Consider the following 21,238-nt stretch of genomic DNA (forward strand, 5'->3'; position numbering starts at 1 on the left):
CTGATTGTGCCAGGTTTTCCTCAGCAATTCCGGTGCAGGATTGACTGAAGAATGATGTGTTGTGTGAAGAAAGGAAAGTGTTCTCTCCTGAGAAGTAGACAGACCATGATCGGGAAACTACATGAATTATTATCCTTCCTTTCCGCAGATGTTTGGTGCCGGGCTGTGACGACCCGGACTCCCCCCAGTTTGACTCCTCCTTCGTGCAGATGGCCATCCCCCCGCTGCGCCCCAGCGGCCCCTACAAGCCCTCGCAGTGCGACGTGTACGCGCGCACCAACGCCTCGCGGTGCGACGCAGAGTCCTTCACCAACAGGACCACGCGATGCCACGCCTGGGTCTACACGGACCGAGAGACCACCATCGTCAACGAGGTAACCAGATATATTGTAGTTAAACATTCATATGTTATCCATGAAAGACATCGAGAGGAAGACCCAAGAATTCATACATACCGCAGATAGATAATGTGATTTCAAGGCATGGTCTAGGTGACATTGCCCATGAGCTAACCCCGACAGTCTACAAAGAGGAATAGTTTGGATGGAGCTAGGAAGAGACACATCTTGACGTACTGTATATCAGCAGTCTTCCTATTCGCCAAATAAACTTTCATATTCATTCTCTCATTAACATATCGCTCACTCCTTTCAACGTCATATGTCAAAAATTGACAATTTTTAGTACATGTTTTCGAAATGCCCAGAAATGTACTATATCCCAGAAAAAGAAGCATATTTTTAACTTAATATTTACCCGCTCTACAGGGCAGAGAGTGTTGTCATTGCATTTTGGTAAAAATCAAGGTATTGTTTAATTACTTTTTTTAAATTACTTAATATTTTTCAAATGGGGAAAAAACATTCAGGTTTTTCCTAAAAAGATCTGTTGCATAGTAAAAAAGTTCAATAAGTGGCTTGATATTTATTTTCAACACATTTTATTATATTTTTAAAACATTTTGAGTGTCCAAATACTTGTTCACAAAATCTGGATAATCTCCAATTACAGGAGTTATTTTCATATTATTTTTTCCACTTAAACCAGCCTATGACGGTTATCAGCCCCGTAAATGCACAGGCTTCCATATTCTTCTTTATCTTTGATGAGATGTCAGAAAATAATATATTTTTAAACTTTAATCTCAGGAGATTTCAGGAAAAATCAAGTCTTTTGACTTTGTTGAAAGGAGCGAGCGATATGTCCATACCATCATATGGACATGTGTACGGTACTTAAAATAAAAATAAATAATCATTTTTAATTGCATTTTTACGTAATTCATTGAGTTTTGCCGCCTGAGACCTTTTCAATGATTATTCTAGGTTATGTGTGTACTATTTTAGAATTGATTGGTTTGGTCATGCAATACCTTGCATACTAAGATATCAGCATTGAAAATAGGGCTGATTAGCTTCAAGGATGCCAACTATGAACCATTTATTAAAGGAAATATTCCGTGGACCATAGTTGCGTGCTTAATGACACGATAGTACATAATCTAGTGAGATTTGGACCAAGTGTGGTCCAAACAGTCTTGTTTCATCTAATGGTACTAGAACACTTGTAATGATTAAAGAAAACACTTCATTTTTTACCACTTGAGTTTTATTATAGACTACATGTTTCAGAAGTTAAACTTCCATCATTCAGGTCTGTATAATAACTAAAATATAAAATATAAAATTGTTCTATAAATAAGGAGAGGGGAAAGTAAGGGGAAGGGGTTAGTCAAGGGACGGAGATTGAAAACAAAGGAAAAATGGAAAGCAACGGTGAAGAATTTTGAAACAATATATTATTGAATAAATTATTATTAGAATTCAGGTTTTTTTGGATTTCTAAATTTTCAAGATAATTCATAATTTGGCCTTTATATGGAACAAGGTGTAATAATTTTAATTTTTGAGAGTGAAATGAGTGATTAGTATCTATTATGTGATTTGCAAATTCCGAAAAATAATTACTAACAAGACCGCTATGATGTTCTTTAATTCTAATCTTTAAATTTCTCGCAGTTTGGCCAATATATTTTTTATATCTTACCCTCCCATATCCAACCTGCATATTATACAAATAATAATTTACATAAAATCCTCGATAACTCAAAATCTAAAATTGATTTATTACAAAAAAGTGGTGTCTATGAAATTTCGTGTGGAGATTGTGATAAAAAGCCAAAGGCCAAATTATGAATTATCTTGAAAATTTAGAAATACAAAATAACCTGAATTCTAATAATAATTTATTAAATAAAATATTGTTTCAAAATTCTTCACCTTTGCTTTCCATTTTTCCTTTGTTTTCAAACTCCGCCCCTTGACTAACCCCCTCCCCCTAACTTTCCCCTCTCCTTATTTATAGAACTATTTTATATTTCAGTTATTATACAGACCTGAATGATGGAAGTTTAACTTCTGAAACATGTAGTCTATAATAAAACTCAAGTAGTATAAAACAAGTGTTTTCTTTAATCAATGTATTTGTTATTTTTTAACATCTCATCAAAGATGAAGAAGAATATGGAAGTCTGGGCATTTACGGGGCTGACGACCGTCATCGGATGGTTTAAGTGATCACTTTACACACGTGTAACATTCACCAATTCTACCCATTATTGACAACCACACTACTCAAATTCTTGGAAGTTCTATATATATGAACCGATTTAGAAACCTTGTTCTTGAATCACTAGAACTTCACTAGAGACATCTATTGGTGAGATGTAAAGAAGCTTTTTTACTAAGCAGAAACTCTTTTATTAGTATGTGAGGTCCGAATCCTGGATTATAATCACACACAAGAGAAACGCCAGAAAATACCATTTTCATTTTTATTATTTAAGCTTATAATTTGACCAGATAATTTATTTACAACATTTTGAGTGTGTCCAAATACTTGTTCACAAAATCTTCACTAGACTTCCATATTCTTCTTCATCTTTAATGAGATGTTAAAAAATAATATGAAAATAACTCCTGTAATTGGAGATAATCCAGATTTTGTGAACAAGTATTTGGACACACTCAAAATGTTGTAATGTATATGTTTATGTGTGACGCGTTTCGTCTTCTTGGGACATTATCAAACACGTGTTTGATAATTCAATCCAACAAACCTTGTTTTATTTTGGATATATTACCCAACAATAAAATAAAAGTCGATGAACTGCGTCTCTTTGTTCTTCTCGCATATATTTATGAATACTATTTTAGTACACAAATTCTTATAAAAAATACACAATTTTTGGCATGAACAAGCCTGGTTGTGAACCATTTCTGGTGAACCGTCTCTTTATAAAATAAAAGAGCTCAGATGCAATGTTACTGGATTACACGTTGAAAATGTTGCACTAAATTTCGTTCTAAATATTTTCTAACTATAGTGGAATGTTAATTTATTAAAGTACATATTCTATGGACCATAGTTGCAAACTTCACGACAAAATGGTACAAAGTTTCACTTTAGTCCAAACAGCCTGGTATGTGAGCCATTTCTGGTGAGCCGTCTTTCTATAAAATGGAAGAGCGCAGATCCAATTTTACTAGCAATTTTTCACTAAATTTCATCATAAACATTTTTCAACTATGTTACAGTGTCTATTTATGAATGGACCATAGTTGCGTTCTTTACGACACCACCATGGTTCAATGTCTCACTTCGACCTGATAAATGAGCCATTTCTGGTGAGCCGTCTCGCTTTAAAACGAGAGAGTTTAGATACGATTGCTGAATCACATATTGGCACTTTAGCCCTGCATACATTATATCCATGATATCAACATACTAAACATTGTCCGACTAGGGTGCAATGCCCATTTATTAAAGGACATATTCTATGCACCACAGTTGCATGCTTCATGACACAACCATGGTTCAATGTCTCACATCGGCTTGATAAATGAGCCGTTTCTGGTGAGCCGTCTCTCTATAAAATGGAAGAGGGCAGATCCAATTTTACTGGATTATACTTTGGAAATGTTGCACTAAATTTGATTCTCAACATATTTTAACTATGGTGCAATGTCCATTTATTAAAGGACATATTCTATGGACCACAGTTGCATGCTTCATGACACAACCATGGTTCAATGTCTCACATCGGCTTGATAAATGAGCCATTTCTGGTGAGCCGTCTCTCTATAAAATGGAAGAGCGCAGATCCAATTTTACTGGATTATACTTTGGAAATGTTGCACTAAATTTCATTCCTAACATATTCTAACTATGGTGCAATGTCCATTTATTAAAGGACATATTCTATGCACTATAGTTGCGTGCTTCATGACACAAAACTATGGTTCAAAGTCTCACTCCAGCTTGATAAATGAGCCATATCTGGTGAGCCGTCTCTCTATAAAATGGAAGAGGGCAGATCCAATTTTACTGGATTATACTTTGGAAATGTTGCACTAAATTTGATTCTTAACATATTCTAACTATGGTGCAATGTCCATTTATTAAAGGACATATTCTATGCACTATAGTTACGTGCTTCATGACACAAAACTATGGTTCAAAGTCTCACTCCAGCTTGATAAATGAGCCATATCTGGTGAGCCATCTCTCTATAAAATGGAAGAGGGCAGATCCAATTCTACTGGATTATACTTTGGAAATGTTGCACTAAATTTGATTCTTAACATATTCTAACTATGGTGCAATGTCCATTTATTAAAGGACATATTCTATGCACTATAGTTACGTGCTTCATGACACAAAACTATGGTTCAAAGTCTCACTTCAGCTTGATAAATGAGCCATTTCTGGTGAGCCGTCTCTCTATAAAATGGAAGAGCGCAGATCCAATTTTACTGGATTATACTTTGGAAATGTTGCACTAAATTTGATTCTTAACATATTCTAACTATGGTGCAATGTCCATTTATTAAAGGACATATTCTATGCACTATAGTTACGTGCTTCATGACACAAAACTATGGTTCAAAGTCTCACTTCAGCTTGATAAATGAGCCATTTCTGGTGAGCCGTCTCGCTATAAAATGATATATTGTAGATACAATTACGGGATCACACATTGGCACGTTGTCAACACGCTTGAATTGCTTTTTAGTGGGACATCACGTGTTTCGATCGCCAATGGATGCTGTCACTAGTGGGGACTCTCCACTTTGCGGGGATAGTTTGCGGCTCCGGCCTATTTGGGCTTCTGGCAGACAGGTAAGTTTGTACTGAAACCTTCTCTTCTTCTTCATGTTTAGGCCTTGAAGCCTGTTTTTAAGGGGGATTATTAGGCTGCTGCGATGGCTGCTGTCAATCCATCTCTTTGGTGATCTGCCCGGGAATCGTCTACCTTGGGATTGGCCGTGCAGTGCAATGTGGGGGGGAGTCTGGATGGTTCCATTCTCCTCACATACCATTGTTTTCTTCGTTGTCTTGCCCACTTAATGACTGAAATCAATTGTCAAACCCCCTTACCCGCGCCCCAATGGTGCATAGGGCACTGCATCATATAAACGCAGTGTTATCTTGATCATTAACACGTGAAGGAAAGGCGATCAGCCCTCCACTTCAGGTACCAATCCAGGGTAATATTAAATAAATATTTGAGTAAAAAAAACACCTACATTTATTTGATCCCCCCTGGGAATTGAACCCAAGACCTCCAGAACGGTAGCCAAGCGTGCTAACCATTACTATACGGAGGTGGACAATGGATTATGCCACATAAAAACCATTCAGCTAAAGCTAGACTGGCAGTACTCAATTGAGTCCTGCTAATTTTAACCTAATGTCCATATATTCAAACATAACCTAATGTCCATATGTGAAGCATGGAGTTGGTAAAAGAAGGATGAAAGCAGGCTGACAAAATGCAAGTCTGAGATAAGTATCGTCAATAGAATTTAAAAAAGTGTGTTAAGATGGTTTGGGCATGTGAATCAAATGAATGAAGAAGAATGGTGATACTGGTAATATGGTAGAAGCAGAACAAAAACTACAAATTTATGAGGCGAATGTAGTAGAATGGTGATAGAACCAGAGGACGGCTGGGAAAACCTTGGCATAATCAAGAATGTCATACATGTATTCAACAATGTCATACATATATAAATAAACTTGATTTTTCAAGATATCGTTTTTAATGTTTAAAAATGTAATAAAATTAATTAAAAATAGATATCAAGCCGCTTATTAAACTTTTTACTGTGCAACAGATCTTTTTAGGTTAAACCTGAAGGTTTATTCTCCATTTGAAAAATATTTAGTATATTTAAAAAAATTATTAAACAATACCTTTTCTTCAAAATGCAAAAACAACACTTTCTGCCCTGTAGCGGGTAAATATTATGTTAAAAATATGCTGTTTTTCCTGGGATATAGTACATTTTCTGGGCATTTTGAAAACATGCACAACTGAAAATTGAAGATTTTAGATTTATGACGTTGTTGGAAGGAGTGAGCGATGTGTTATGGAGGGGAAGATTGTTTGCAAAGACATATTGGTATGCTATCTTGTTTATTTACTAATTAGTTAGATGGGTGAATTTTCAATTATTTTATTATTATGATCATCCCAAGTGATGTCTCCCCGCTGTGACAGGTTTGGCCGGAAGTTTGTGTTCATCTTCAGCATCCTGCTCATGGCCGTGTCGGGAGTTCTGCAGGTTCTGTCTCCGGACTACGTAACCTTCTGTGTGTTTGTGTTCATCAACGCGCTCGGGACCTCCGGAGTGTTCCCTCTCGCCTTCATCATAGGTATTTATTTATTTATTTATTAATTGAACGGCCAAAGCCTTTAACATAACATATATACAGTAACTAATACAGTATCTAGTCCGCCTCCGTAGTGTAATAGTCAGCACGCTCAGCTACCGTTCTGGAGGTCCCGGGTTCGATTCCCAAGGGGGGTAAAATAAATATAAGTGATTTTTTCACTGTCATATTTATTCAATATTACCCTGGACTGGTACCTGAAGCGGAGGGCTGATCACCTTTCCTTCATGTGTAAACGATCAAGATAACACTGCGTTAATATGACACAGTACCCTTTGCACCATTGGGGTGCGGATAAGGGTTTTATTATTATTATTAATACAGTAATAAAAATACACTAATGAATACACTCTGGCCAAAGTTTTTTTCCAAGCAGAAGTGAGGGTCTACTTGGTAAACCTCTTTCGTCTTCCTCTGTCTTGTAAAATTATACACACACACGCACTTTGATTTTAAAAAATAAAAAATAAAAAATCATCAAAATCACTGTTGTCAGATTCGGCAGTGACGGCAACTCGGGGATTATTGGACAACCCTGAGCGCCATTAGTTGTTCCGACGACAAAGCTCTCTTTAATCCATGTTTAAAGTGGTAAAAACAAATTGTGTTTCAATTCTAAGTATGCAAAGATATTCTCAATAGATGTCACTATGCGTTCAATATATTTGTACATTTTAAATAACTGATTTTCTTTAGCAAAAGCCCATTTAAAACGACGCGTCTTAAGACGCAATTTTTGTATGAGCGGCGCTCCGTTCACAGAAAATTATGCGTCTTAAGACGCTCTTGGCAGTTAACCGGTCAAAGGCGTGGTGACGTCATGCTGTTGCACGGCCGTCTATGGTTTGCCATCCAGTTCGTCTATGGAGGTCAGGGCCGAATGAGGCACCGCAATACTGAGTGGTCACCTTCCAGGTGTGGAGATGGTCGGGAAGCGGAAGCGGGAGATGAGCGGCATCGTGCTGAACTACTTCTACGCCCTGGGGGAGGCGGCCGTGGGGCTGCTGGCCTGGCTCTGCCCGCACTGGGTCACGCTGCAGCTGCTGGTCTCCGCGCCCGCGGCCCTCTTCCTCGTCTACTACTGGTGACTAGTCCTTGCCTGCGCCCGTGCCCACACTAGAGTATCCCTCCCGTTCCCGACACCGATTAATTAATAATATAAAACATTTTTTAGTTGGACATTATTTTTTGACATGTCAACATAGACGAAGAAGAATATGGTCTATTTCATATATATATATATATATATATATATATATATATATATATATATATATATATATATATATATATATATATATATATATATATATATATATATACATATACATATTCTTTACATCTCACCAATAGATGTCTCTAGTGAAGTTCTAGTGATTCAAGAACAAGGTTTCTAAATTGGTTCATATGTATAAAACTTCCAAGAATTTGAGTAGTGTGGTTGTCAATAATGGGTAGAATTGGTGAATGTTACACGTGTGTAAAGTGGCCACTTAAACCAGCCGATGACGGTCGTCAGCCCCGTAAATGCCCAGACTTCCATATTCTTCTTCATCTTTGATGAGATGTCAAAAAATAATATGAAAATAACTCCTGTAATTGGAGATTATCCAGATTTTGTGAACAAGTATTTGGACACACTCAAAATGTTATATATATATATATATATATATATATATATATATATATATATATATATATATATATCCAATTTCGAAAATTGTGCTTGAATCACTAGAACTTCACTAGAGACATCTTTTGTCAGATGAAAGAAGCTTTTTAGTAATCAGAAACTCATTTAATTAGTCCTGGGTAATATTGGATAAATATTACAGTGAAAAAAATCACTTTTATTTATTTAACATCCCCTCCTGAGAATCGAACCCGGGACCTTCAGAACGGTATCGAGCGTGCTGACCATTACACTACACAATAAAAAATTAGCGATTTTAAATTGGAAAAATACGGACATTCAAAGCTAATCAGCTTAATTAATTTTAAATGAAGTAAAAAATTATAATAATTAAGATTTATTTTCTGAAAACATTAAAAAACAATCTGACAACTCTCACGAAACAAGTATAGGTCCGCTCTTGTCAGCAGCTCAAGAGCTACTGACCGCTAGCTAGAGAACATTGAGCTTTGAGCTCTTCACGCTTGCATAGTGTATGTATGCAGGATGAGTATGTGAGATGTGAATATATCGCGGTTCTTGCACACTTTCACGCGCTGTTTATATATACTCGCTCACAAACGAAGTCACACCCTTGGAGGACCTCTACTGGACTCCGAGAAGGTGAAGCTCCTACCACCAAGACAGGTTGTGAGTTACATGACTCATGTAGGTCTTGAGCTGTAATACAAAGGAGGTCAAAATAGACCCAATATGGTCGCATTGACATAAGGGATGCAAGATCCCTTGACCCCAAAAGAAAAAAAAAAACCTTACCTAACCTAATCATGTATTTGTTTCCGTAGGATAGTTCCCGAATCGGTGAGGTGGCTCATGGCCAAACGACGCAACAAGAAGGCGTACAAGATCATCAAGAGGGCTGCCAAAGTCAATAAAGTAGTATTATCCGAGCTGCTCCTAGAGACCTTCCAGGATTCCACTCAACTGGGCAAGGTGAGAACTTAGTTTACTCTTTGTATACTTACTTACTCAGCCTTCTTATCGTTTCCAGTATTGGACAAAGACCTCCTTCTTGGACTTGCACAGTTGTCTGTTGGATGCGACCCTCTTCTAGTGCATGCCCGCCACACCTAACATTTACTATCAATATTATATATTATATTAATTACGCATCATATAAACGCAGTGTTATCTTGACCCATGAAGGAAAGGTGATCAGCCCTCCGCTTCAGGTAACAGTCCAAGGTAATATTGAACAAATATAAATAAATAACTTTATATTTACACTTAAACCAGCCTATGACGGTCGTCAGCCCCCTAAATGCCCAGACTTCCATATTCTTCTTCATCTTTGATGAATTCCCTAAATATTTATAATTTTACAGGAGAAGTATTTGTGTTTTTATTATTTACAAAAATACTTCTTTTTCATATTTCTGTGAACTTAAAAACATTACAAATCGCTCACTCCTTTCAAGAACGTCATAAATCAAAAATCGCCAATTTTCAGTTGTGCATGTTTTCTGAATGCCCAGAAAATGTACTATATCCCAGCAAAAGCGGGATATTTTTAACTTAATATTTACCCGCTACAGGGCAGAAAGTGTTGTTTTTGCATTCAGAAGAAAAGGTATATTTTAATTATATTTTTAAATATACTAAATATTTTTCAAATCAATAAAAAAAAAACCTTCAGGTTTTACCTAAAAAGATCTGTTGCACAGTAAAAAGTTCAATAAGCGGCTTGATATTTATTTTTAATACATTTTATTATAATTTTTAACTTTAAAATTTTCTTCTGAACTTTTTTGATTTATGACAAATTAAATAATTAAAGTTATTCTGAAAAAAAAACATATCCAACAAAACTCTTACAAAATTTCAAGTCCCACATAGAAACCATTTATAAAAAAAAAACGAAATTTTTCAAATACTAAAAGGTGGCATATATTTGAATTTAAAAAAAAATTCTTCGAGATTTTTAAATGATTTTTCAACTCCAAAATGCAATACTAAGGAATTAAAACTAAACATCAAATTTGGTAATTAAAAATTTCATGTAGAACGAATGAGTGAGGAAAGAACGGTAAAACAAATTTATGAGGCGAATGTAAGTGGAAAAAAGAGCAGAGGAAGACCGAAAAAAACATGGCACGATCAGGTATGCCAAATACTTGAAAGTGGTCAGGTTAGGAGTCGTAACAATCGGCGAATATGTATGAGGAGATGCATGAACGTGGAAGAGGCGAAGAATGTTTGCAAGGACAGAGTGGTGTGGCGTTCTATTCTCTCTGCCTGCCCCTGCGGGGAAGCGGCGTGATGGTTAGTTAGTTAGTTAGTTATATTTCAACAAACTCCCTAAAGAAATTTAAAAAATAGAAGGTAGAAAAAATTAATGCCTATTACAAATAAATTTTAAAAAATATATATAAAAAAAGACTATTATACCATTAATTATATAATACCTTAAACCTTGAGTGTAAGTCCCTCTCCAAGCACAAGAGCTCAGTCTCTTCTTTGGAGAAGCATGGCAAATCTAAAACTAAAAGTTTGCCATATGTATCAATGTTTAGAAAATGTATTATGTTGTACTTAAAAATGTAACAACATTTTGAGTGTGTCCAAATACTTGTTCACAAAATCTGGATTATCTCCCAATTACAGGAGTTAAAAAATAATATAAAAAATAATATAAAAAAATAATATTCAAAAATAATATAATACTCAAAAATAAAATAATAATAATAATTAAATAATATAATATTCAAAAAATAATATAAAAATGTAACTATTAAATATATATATATTTTTTTTAAATGACGTTCTTGAAAGGAGTGAGCGATATGTGTGCTGCTATTTGTACTAAATAGGGGTCCGATTTCAGGATATGAAGGGAAGCGTTCCGGAGTTGGATTCTGATGATAACGATGATGAAGACCCGGAGAAGGTGCGTCTATGGCCGCTACTGCAGTCCTCGGCCAAGTCTAAAATTATGGTCGGACGCTTCCTGATCATGTTTTACATCTGGTGAATATCATTTTATTTTTATTTCATCGTACATATAATTATTCTTTATTGTAACTGCAGACAGTTGGTAGAATTCCATATTGAATTGTTGGGTAATATATCCAAAATAAAACAAGGTTTGTTGGATTGAATTCTACATTTATTTATGTTTATGTTAATACGTGACGCGTTTCGTCTTCACACTATTTGATAATGTCTTAACCGGATCCACGCGGCTCGCATAACCGTATGTGTTTTAACAAAACATGCCCCATACGCGGCTGACATAAGCGTTTGTGTTTTTACATTGCTCCAAGTTTCCAACCTCAGTTCAACTTGGAGGGATTTTTTCATGGTGTGGAACTTTGGATAAAATAATACGTCAATCCTCGGCCTTATGACATCTGTTGAAATATCTGACTAATAATTTGTAACATCACAAGGATAAATAAAACAACAGATCCCTGATTTTTCTTGCGGTCGGTAATTAGTCCGCGCCATAATCATGCCCTACATCTGTCTCACTCTTGACGCTACGCTTCGCCAGTGGGTAAGAGTGACAGACGATGCGTGCTTTGATTTATTTATGTTACGATCTAATTAGTTTACGATATATTTCAAGAATAATGTGACACAGGTGTATTATAGAGTACCAAAAAGGCGCAATGAATCCCATTGAACGTTTTTGTTTAGGAAAATAAATCGTTTCTTAACTAAATACATGAGTAAAGTAATCATTTAAAAAACGGCGAAATACCGCCGCGCACGGGCGTCTCTCAGGAACAAAGTTGACGCGGTTAAAAGGTTAATAAGAGGGAACGCGTCACGTATTAACATATACATAAATAAATGTAGAATTCAATCCAACAAACCTTGTTTTATTTTGGATATATTACCCAACAACACATAAATCTTCTTCTTCTTACCATTATCCGCACCCAATGGTGCATAGGATACTGCATCGTATTGATATGGATCTTGTTCGTTACTTATATGAAGACAGGGTGGTCACACCGGCGCTTCAAGGACCAGTCCAGGGTAATATTAAATAAATATTAGTGTAAAATAACTAATATTTATTTTCAACATTTTGAGTGTGTCTAAATACTTGTTCACTAATAATTTGTAACATCGCAAGGATAAATAAAAGAACAGATCCCTGATTTTTCTTGCGGTCGGTAATTAGTCCATAATCATGTCCTATATCTGTCTCACTCTTACTTGACACACTCAAAATGTTGTAAATAAATTATCTGGTCAAATTATATTCTTAAATAATAAAAATGAAAATGATATATTCTGGCGTTTCATACTAATATAAGAGTTTCTGCTCAATAAAAAGCTTCTTTTAATCTCACCAATAGATGTCTCTAGTGAAGTTCAATTGATTCAAGAATAATGTTTCAAAATTGATTCATATATATATAGAACTTCCAAGAATTTGAGTAGTGTGGTTGTCAATAATGGGTAAAATTGGTGAATGTTACACGTGTGTGCTGGATTAAGTGATCACTTATGATCACTTATGCCTATGACGGTCGTCAGCCCCGCAAATGCCCAGACTTCCATATTCTTCTTCATCTTTGATGAGATGTCAAAATATATTATTTTATTGATATCAACATAGATGAAGAAAAATATAAAACATTTTTGGAGCGTCCAAATCCTTATCCCATTGTATTTTAAGTAGGATGTTTTCTTTTTCTATTTTGAGCGAGATCAATATTAAGTTAAATATGTTTTCAGGGCAACAAATGCGTTTGTCTTCTACGGGCTGTCTCTCAACTCCATCAACATGAGTGGGAATAAGTACGTGAACTTCACACTGGTTTGCCTGGTAAGTCATCACTTAGTGGTAAACTTCGTACTGGTTTGCTCTGTAAATGTCATCACTTAGTGGTAAACTTCTCTCTAATTTGCTTGTTAAGTGTCATCACTTAGTGGTAAACTTCACACTAGTTTGCTTGGTAAGTCATCACTTAGAGCTTCACACTAGTTTGCCTGGTAAGTCATCACTTAGAGGTAAACTTCACACTAGTTTGACTAGTAAGTATCATCACTTAGTGGTGAACTTCACACTGGTTTGCCCAGTAAGTCATCACTTAGAGGTAAACTTCACACTAGTTTGACTAGTAAGTATCATCACTTAGTGGTGAACTTCACACTGGTTTGCCCAGTAAGTCATCACTTAGAGGTAAACTTCACACTAGTTTGACTAGTAAGTATCATCACTTAGTGGTGAACTTCACACTGGTTTGCCCAGTAAGTCATCACTTAGAGGTAAACTTCACACTAGTTTGACTAGTAAGTATCATCACTTAGTGGTGAACTTCACACTGGTTTGCCCAGTAAGTCATCACTTAGAGGTAAACTTCACACTAGTTTGCTTGGTGAGTATCATCATTTAGTGGTAAACTTCACACTGGTTTGCCCAGTAAGTCATCACTTAGAGGTAAACTTCACACTAGTTTGACTAGTAAGTATCATCACTTAGTGGTGAACTTCACACTGGTTTGCCCAGTAAGTCATCACTTAGAGGTAAACTTCACACTAGTTTGCTTGGTGAGTATCATCATTTAGTGGTAAACTTCACACTAATTTGCTTGGTATCACTTAGTGGTGAACTTCACACTGGTTTGTCTGGTAAGTGTCATCACTTGTCACTGGTCACCAAATCCACATCACAACGGCCACAAAAAAAACCAGCCAGAATTAACATAGCAAACAGCTATAGTAAGTTAGTTTAAATAGAGATCTGAAGGTAATTTGATTGGTGTGTGTAGGTGGAGATTCCCGGGTACACTCTGGCCTGGGTGGCCATGAACAGGGCCGGGCGGCGCTGGTCGCTGGCCGGCTCCCTGCTGCTGTGCGCCCTCAGCTGCCTGGGGGCCGCCTACACCCCTCCCGGTGAGCCCCCTCTCCAGGGGATGTGGTAGAACCATTCTTAACTTTTTAACCGCGTTAACTTTGTTCCTGAGAGACGCCCGTGCGTGGCGGTATTTCGCCGTTTTTTAAATGATTACTTTTATCATGTATTTAGTTAAGAAACTATTTATTTTCCTAAACAAAAACGTTCAATGGGATTCATTGTGCCTTTTTAGTACTCTATAATACACTTGTGTCGCATTATTCTTGAAATATATCGTAATATAAACAAATAAGGTCGTAACATAAATAAATCAAAGCACGCATCGTGTGTCACTCTTACCCACTGGCGATGCGTAGCGTCGAGAGTGAGACAGATATAGGCCGTGATCATGGCGCGGACTAATTACCGACCTCGAGAAAAATCAGGGATCTGTTCTTTTATTTATCCTTGTGATGTTACAAATTATTAGTCAGATATTTCAACAGATGTCATAAGGCCGAGGATTGACGTATTATTTTATCCAAAGTTCCACACCATGAAAAAATCCCTCCAAGTTGAACTGAGGTTGGAAACTTGGAGCAAAGTAAAAACACATACGCTTATGTCAGCCGCGTATGGGGCAAGTTTTGTTAGAACACATACGGTTATGCGAGCGGCGTGGATCCGGTTAATACATTGTATTATATTTTTAAACTTTAAAAACGTTCTCCTGAAAAATCATTTGATTTATGACGTTCTTGAAAGGAGTGAGCGATATATGATTTAAAAGCCAGGTTTTTCCAGTCTCTCGAAAAATGTAAGGCATTAAAGAGTGTTCTGTTTTGTCCCGCAGAGCTGGTGTGGCTGACCACCGTGCTGTTCCTGCTGGGCAAGCTCGGCATCACGAGCTCCTTCGCCGTGGTGTACGTGCACACGGCGGAGCTGCTGCCCACCGGCATCCGCAGCGGGGGCGTCGGCTTCTCCTCCACGCTGGCCCGCCTGGGCGCCATGGTGGCGCCCTTCGTGCCTCTGCTGGTAAACAACTCAAACATTGCTTAATTTATTTACATTTTGGCAACAAATAGATGAAAAAGAATAGTGAAGTTTGGGTATTTACAGGGTTAATAGCCTCTCACAGGCTGGTTTAAGTGGTCACTTTGTACACATGTAACATTCACATTCCTATACAATTCTAGGTATGTACTTATGTAGTAGTTATAACATGAGCTGTAATATATTTTTGTTTTATTTTATTTTTTAAACCCTTATCCGTACCCCAATGATGCATAGGGCACTGCATCATATAAACGCAGTGTTATCTTTATCGCTAACAAATAAAAGAAAGGCGATCAGCCCTCCACTTCAGGTACCAGTCCAGGGTAATATTGAATAAATATTAGAGTGAAAAAATCACTTATATTTATTTGACCTCCCCTGGGAATCGAACCCGGGATCTCCAGAACTGTAGCAGAGCGTGCTGACCATTACACCACGGAGGCGGACTCAGAATATATATCGGAATGTAAAATCACTTATGTTTACGTACACTGGTTGGTAGCTGATGCTCTGTGAAGACATGTAAGGTAGCCATATGGGCACCTTGGTAGCTGATGTTCCATAAAATCATAAGGGTTCGAACGAACCTTAGGCAGAAAAAGTTTACGGAACACTGTTCTATAGCAATTTGCTGGTTTGCAGGGAGTGTACGCGGAGTCGCTGCCGCTCATCCTGTTTGGCGTGACGGCGCTGGCCGGGGGCGCACTGGCGCTGCTGCTGCCGGAGACGCTGGGCTCCCGGCTCCCGGACACGGTGGAGGAGGCGGAGAGCATCGGCTCCCGCCGCCCGGCGCCCTACCGCTCCGCCGGCCACCACAATTCCATACAAGACTGACTATCTCAAATTCAAGCCAAGCAAAGCTCCTTCTGCAGGAGCAGTGATGGCGAATGTGCCTTATCAAATGATTATGAATATATGTACTTACTTTATATACAGGGCTGTTTTTTCATGTAACGCGTTGGAACGTTGTTCCGGCACCTTTTTTCACAGATGTATTTTATTTTAACCCATCCGCCTACCGACCGCCAAACATTGGCGGTAGGTATGTTTTTACATTTGCAAATCAGCCGCAGTTTAAGCCACGCCCCCATCCGTGGTAGTTCATATTATAAAGATACTTTTGTGTGATATCTACAAATCAGTAAAGAAAGCTTTTTGTAATGCATTATTTATTTTAATTTTAATACAAATTTATTGACGACACTTGACCAAAGATGTCTCTGTAAGGATAGAATTATCCTTTTGATTATAAAATATATGAAATATCAACTAAAATCAGTGAGAAATCAAAACTTTACTTCCCAGGTATATTTTTTTATTGAGTTATTTCTTCAAGTTTTCATGTTAACCTTTTAACCGCGTTAACTTTGTTCCTAAGAGACGCCCGTGCGCGGCGGTATTTTGCCGTTTTTTAAATTATTACTTTTATCATGTATTTAGTTAAAAACAATTCATTTCCCTAAACAAAAACGTTCAATGGGATTCATTGTGCCTTTTTGGTACTCTATAATACACGTGTGTCACATTATCCTTGAAATATATCGAATATAAATAAATAAGATCAAATAAACAAATAAGCGCGTACTCCTTTGAGGAAAGTTTTGTTTGGATGACTGTGTACGGGCGCACTCCCAGACAGGTTAGATATAAAGACTTGCATAGCGAGTAGGTACTGCTGTAGTGCCTGTATAATTACCAGAGTGGCAACACTGACCACTGAAGGTCAGAAAAATAAATTTTCACATTATTTCAGATGTACAATATTACGACAATAAATAAATAGAGTATGTATTTGTCCAATTTTTACTATTGACATTTTGTGAGAAGTTCAAATTAAATAATGTCAATTAATATTGGAAGACATATCGCTCACTCCTTTCAACAACGTCATATATCAAAAAACTTGATTTTTCAGGAGATCGTTTTTAAAGTTTAAAAATACAATAAAATGCATTGAAAATAAATATCAAGCCATTTATAGAACTTTTTAGTGTGCAACAGATCCTTTTAAGTAAAGCCTGAAGGTTTTTTCTCCATTTGAAAAATATTTAGTATATTTGAAAAAATAATTAAACAATACCCTTACTCCAAAATGCAAAAACAATACTTTCTGCCCTGTAGCGGGTAAATATTAAGTTAAAAATATGTCGCTTTTGCTGGGATATAGTACATTTGCTGGGCATTCCGAAAACATGTACAACTGAAAATTGATGATTTTTGATATATGACGTTGTTGAAAGGAGTTAGCGATATGTCCATACAATAAGGTTGGGTAAGGTATTTCTACCCATTGGGTGGATGATGCTTGAAAGGGAAGTATATTTACACTGTGAGGACCTCAATATGTACAATGTGAGTTAGTTATATGAATATGTATGTGATGTGATGTCTTTAGTTATATAAATATATATGTGATAGAATGCATGAAATGCTGCATCAGAGCAATTGATGATTAACTTTAGTTTTGAGATTTTTGGTCAGTGAATAATATTGATATTTTTAAAATAAAATAAATTTGTTACTTAAAAAAAATGTGTTTATTCTCTACCTACATTCATACCACATTATCACTTTTCCATTTCATTCATTCAAACCCTTATCCGCACCCTAATGGTGCATAGGGCACTGCATCATATAAACAATGACTCTTCTCCAGTTATCCCTTGACTGCGCTGCACATAGCACTCCAACCACTGAGTTGCCTGCTCCTGCCTTAATTTGATTGGTCCATCGTGTGGGGATCTTCCTCTCCCTCTCTATCTCTCCAGGCTACCGATCACAAGTCGTTCCGGGCTATCCTTGTTGCCACGTGCAATGTGTCCAAAGAACTGGAGAATTCGTCGGGTACAGACACTGGCCAGTGTCAAGCCATCCAAGCGTAGTTCCTGGCGAATGGACTCGTTGGTGCGTCTAGCTGTCCATGGAATTCGGAGCATGCGCCTCCAACACCACATTTCGAAGGCATCAATTTTTCTCCTTTCTGCTGCTTTTATGGTCCATAGTGGAAAATGGAGTGGACCAAGCTCCTGACAAGCTTCATCTTGGTGTTGTTACTCACACCCCGGTCTTTCCAGATTTTGTCTAGCTTAGACATGGCACTTTTGGCGATGGCAATACGACGTCTAATCTCTCCTTCACAAGTTCCTTCAGTGCTGATTTGAGATCCAAGGAACTGGAACTCGTTTATTAGGAGATACTGTTACTAGTTACAAATTTTTACACAATAACGATTGGCGGCAGCACCTTCCGGTCGCGTTATTTTAATTATTTATAAAATTTTATTGATTATTCACTTTATTCGTATTTTTTGATGATTTTTTTTAAATATACCAAAAGAATGGGTTTGTGTCAGACGGGAGGAATATGTAATTTAACATACTCAACCTATTAAGGGTTGTATTAGACTCGTGAAGTGTTTATAGCACCCGATATAATTAATATTTTCATTCATCATTTTCTTTTGGAAAATTCGCCTTCGAAAAAACGTTGTTTTCGTAAGATGGCAATGAATAACGCCACAGAAACGATGGAGTGATTCTAATGTTGGTGTCATTGCTAAATTATTGGCGGCTCTATTTGGTGTCTATGGTCCTGATCTGACAGGTAAACAATTAAACACACATGAGACGTAACGTGATTAATTTCCAGTTCAAGTATTTCAGTAATTTTCAACCTTTTCTTATTTAATTTTTATTAATCATGACGGACAGTGGCTTTGTAGAGGCACAATCTGACAACTTACCAAATATTGACATTTATGATGACGGATTTATCACCGGCATTGGCTTAAATTTATTATTTATTACAAAAAAATTGTTATTTGCTAAAATTTCAGATCGACGAGGGAAATTTACGGCGACAATGTCTGGAGTCTGGAGATCAGATCTAAAATCGATTAAGTCAAATACGGCCTGACAGTTCGACACAGTGCTGCCATATGCCAAACCAAAGAAAATCTATATAGAATCAATAACCCATAATCTGTATGAAATCTGAAAAAAATCTAACTTATAAATTATTGTAGTTTATTGAAATACAAACCTTTTTGAGAAAATAAAACAGAACTTGTACTTACAAAAAATATTTTTATTACTATTTTTTTTTAATTTTAGATATCAAATCCTTTTCTATTTTTAGTTAGTAGCATGGCTCATTTTTAAGTAGCTGTTTTGTTAATAATAGTCCCTCCATCGTTTCAGTTTAAAATATGTTTTGTTTTGATTTAGTTTGAATAAGAGACATAATAAAGCGGTAGCCAGTTGTTTCAAAGTCGGATGAAATAAATTTCCGTCAATGTCTTGTGCACAGAAAGGTTATCGCCAGAAAATTTCAGGATCTTCTTTACTGTAGTCCAAGAGATTATCGTTTATTCTTAAATGACACTTGTTATCTTATATTTGTAAATTTTCTTACTGGATTGTGTTAGTAAAAACTTGTGCAACGTGATTCAATGATCCTATACTTCGGCGAATTACAATCGGATAAAGAAAATCTAATATTTTTGTGATTTGGTTTTCAAAATTGTAGCGGATCTTTATTTGTTTGGCTTCTTCTTTAAAAAAATCGAGGCATGTTCAATTCCAAAAATCTGTATAAAACAAAAGTAAAATCTGTTAACTGAAACGGCAGCCTAAAATCTGTAAAACGTGCAATGATGGAAATTTGATGACGTATGCGTACGCACGTTTTTCTTTGTAATTTCTTCTTCTCCGTCTTAATCCTCATTGCTGAGGGTTGTGACCCTTGCAGAAGCAATGACTCTTCTCCAGTTATCCCTTGACTGCGCTGCACGTAGCGCTCCAACCACTGAGGTGCCTGCTGCTGCCTTAATTTGATCGGTCCATCGTGTGGGGGATCTTCCTCTCCCTCTCTTTCCCTCCAGGCTACCGATCACAACTAGGCGTTCCAGGCTATCCTCGTTGCCACGCGCAACGTGTCCAAAGAACTGGAGAATCCGTCGGGTACAGATATTGGCCAGAGACAAGCCATCCAAGCGTAGTTCCTGGCGAATGGACTCATTGGTGCGTCTAGCTGTCCATGGAATTCGGAGCATGCGCCTCCAACACCACATTTCGAAGGCATCAATTTTTCTCCTTTCTGCTGCTTTTATAGTCCATGTTTCAGCAGCATAGAGAAAAATGGAGTGGACCAAGCTCCTGACAAGCTTCATCTTGGTGTTGTTACTCACACCCCGGTCTTTCCAGATTTTGTCTAGCTTAGACATGGCACTTTTGGCGATGGCGATACGACGTCTAATCTCTCCTTCACAAGTTCCTTCATTGCTGATTTGAGATCCAAGGAACTGGAACTCGTTTATTATCTCTAAACCTTCGAGTGAGTTCCCGAGATCACCAAACTTCTTAGATCGATCTATGATCATGATCTTGGTCTTGCTTTGGTTAATCTCTAGTCCCAGTGCCTTGCTCTCAATCTCTACTCGTTTAAGGAGATCTACCATCTCTTTTGGGTCTTTGGCCAAAAGTGTTGTGTCGTCCGCATATCGTATATTGGACAGCTTTACGCCACCAATGGACACTCCTCCATTCCATTTGTAGAGAGCCCTGCGCATGATGTATTCCCCATAGATGTTAAACAGGTCAGGGGAGAGTATGCATCCCTGTCTTACACCTTTCTCAGTGGGGAAGCTTGCAGTGTTTATGCCATTGATTCTTACGATTGCCTTACTTTGGGCATAAAGTCCATGGATGAGTTTTATCAAATGGGATGGGACTCCCATCTCCATGAGTACTTTCCACAGATGTTCCCACTTCACGCAGTCGAAAGCTTTTTTGTAATCGATAAAGCATAAAACTGTTGGCGTCAGGAACTCTCGGCTTTTTTCGATCACTTGGCGGATGTTGAGGATCTGCTCTCTTGTTCCTCTTCCTTTCACAAAACCAGCTTGTTCCTTTGGTATTTGCCATCCAATGTAACTGTGTAATCGTGCTTTTAGAACA

General features: G+C 37.2%; 1 protein-coding gene across 2 annotated transcripts in view; it reads left to right on the top strand.

Moving 5' to 3' along the window:
- Positions 1 to 16,446, top strand: part of LOC148304962 (organic cation transporter protein-like) — a 30,629-nt gene extending 14,183 nt beyond the window's left edge. For both annotated transcript variants that reach the window (XM_088267442.1, XM_088267441.1), the window contains exons 3-12: positions 149 to 374; positions 5,075 to 5,181; positions 6,566 to 6,720; positions 7,654 to 7,822; positions 9,217 to 9,364; positions 11,256 to 11,398; positions 13,124 to 13,214; positions 14,161 to 14,284; positions 15,079 to 15,260; positions 15,924 to 16,446. In XM_088267442.1, coding sequence (XP_088123568.1) covers positions 149 to 374; positions 5,075 to 5,181; positions 6,566 to 6,720; positions 7,654 to 7,822; positions 9,217 to 9,364; positions 11,256 to 11,398; positions 13,124 to 13,214; positions 14,161 to 14,284; positions 15,079 to 15,260; positions 15,924 to 16,115 — 1,537 coding nt within the window. In that variant the 3' untranslated portion in view covers positions 16,116 to 16,446. The remainder of the gene's footprint in view (positions 1 to 148; positions 375 to 5,074; positions 5,182 to 6,565; positions 6,721 to 7,653; positions 7,823 to 9,216; positions 9,365 to 11,255; positions 11,399 to 13,123; positions 13,215 to 14,160; positions 14,285 to 15,078; positions 15,261 to 15,923) is intronic.
- Positions 16,447 to 21,238: the final 4,792 nt, after the last annotated feature.

This window comes from Brachycentrus maculatus, unplaced genomic scaffold, assembly GCF_059751285.1.
Source record: "Brachycentrus maculatus isolate JH-2025_06_01 unplaced genomic scaffold, ASM5975128v1 h1tg000295l, whole genome shotgun sequence".
Taxonomy (NCBI): Eukaryota; Metazoa; Arthropoda; class Insecta; order Trichoptera; family Brachycentridae; genus Brachycentrus; species Brachycentrus maculatus.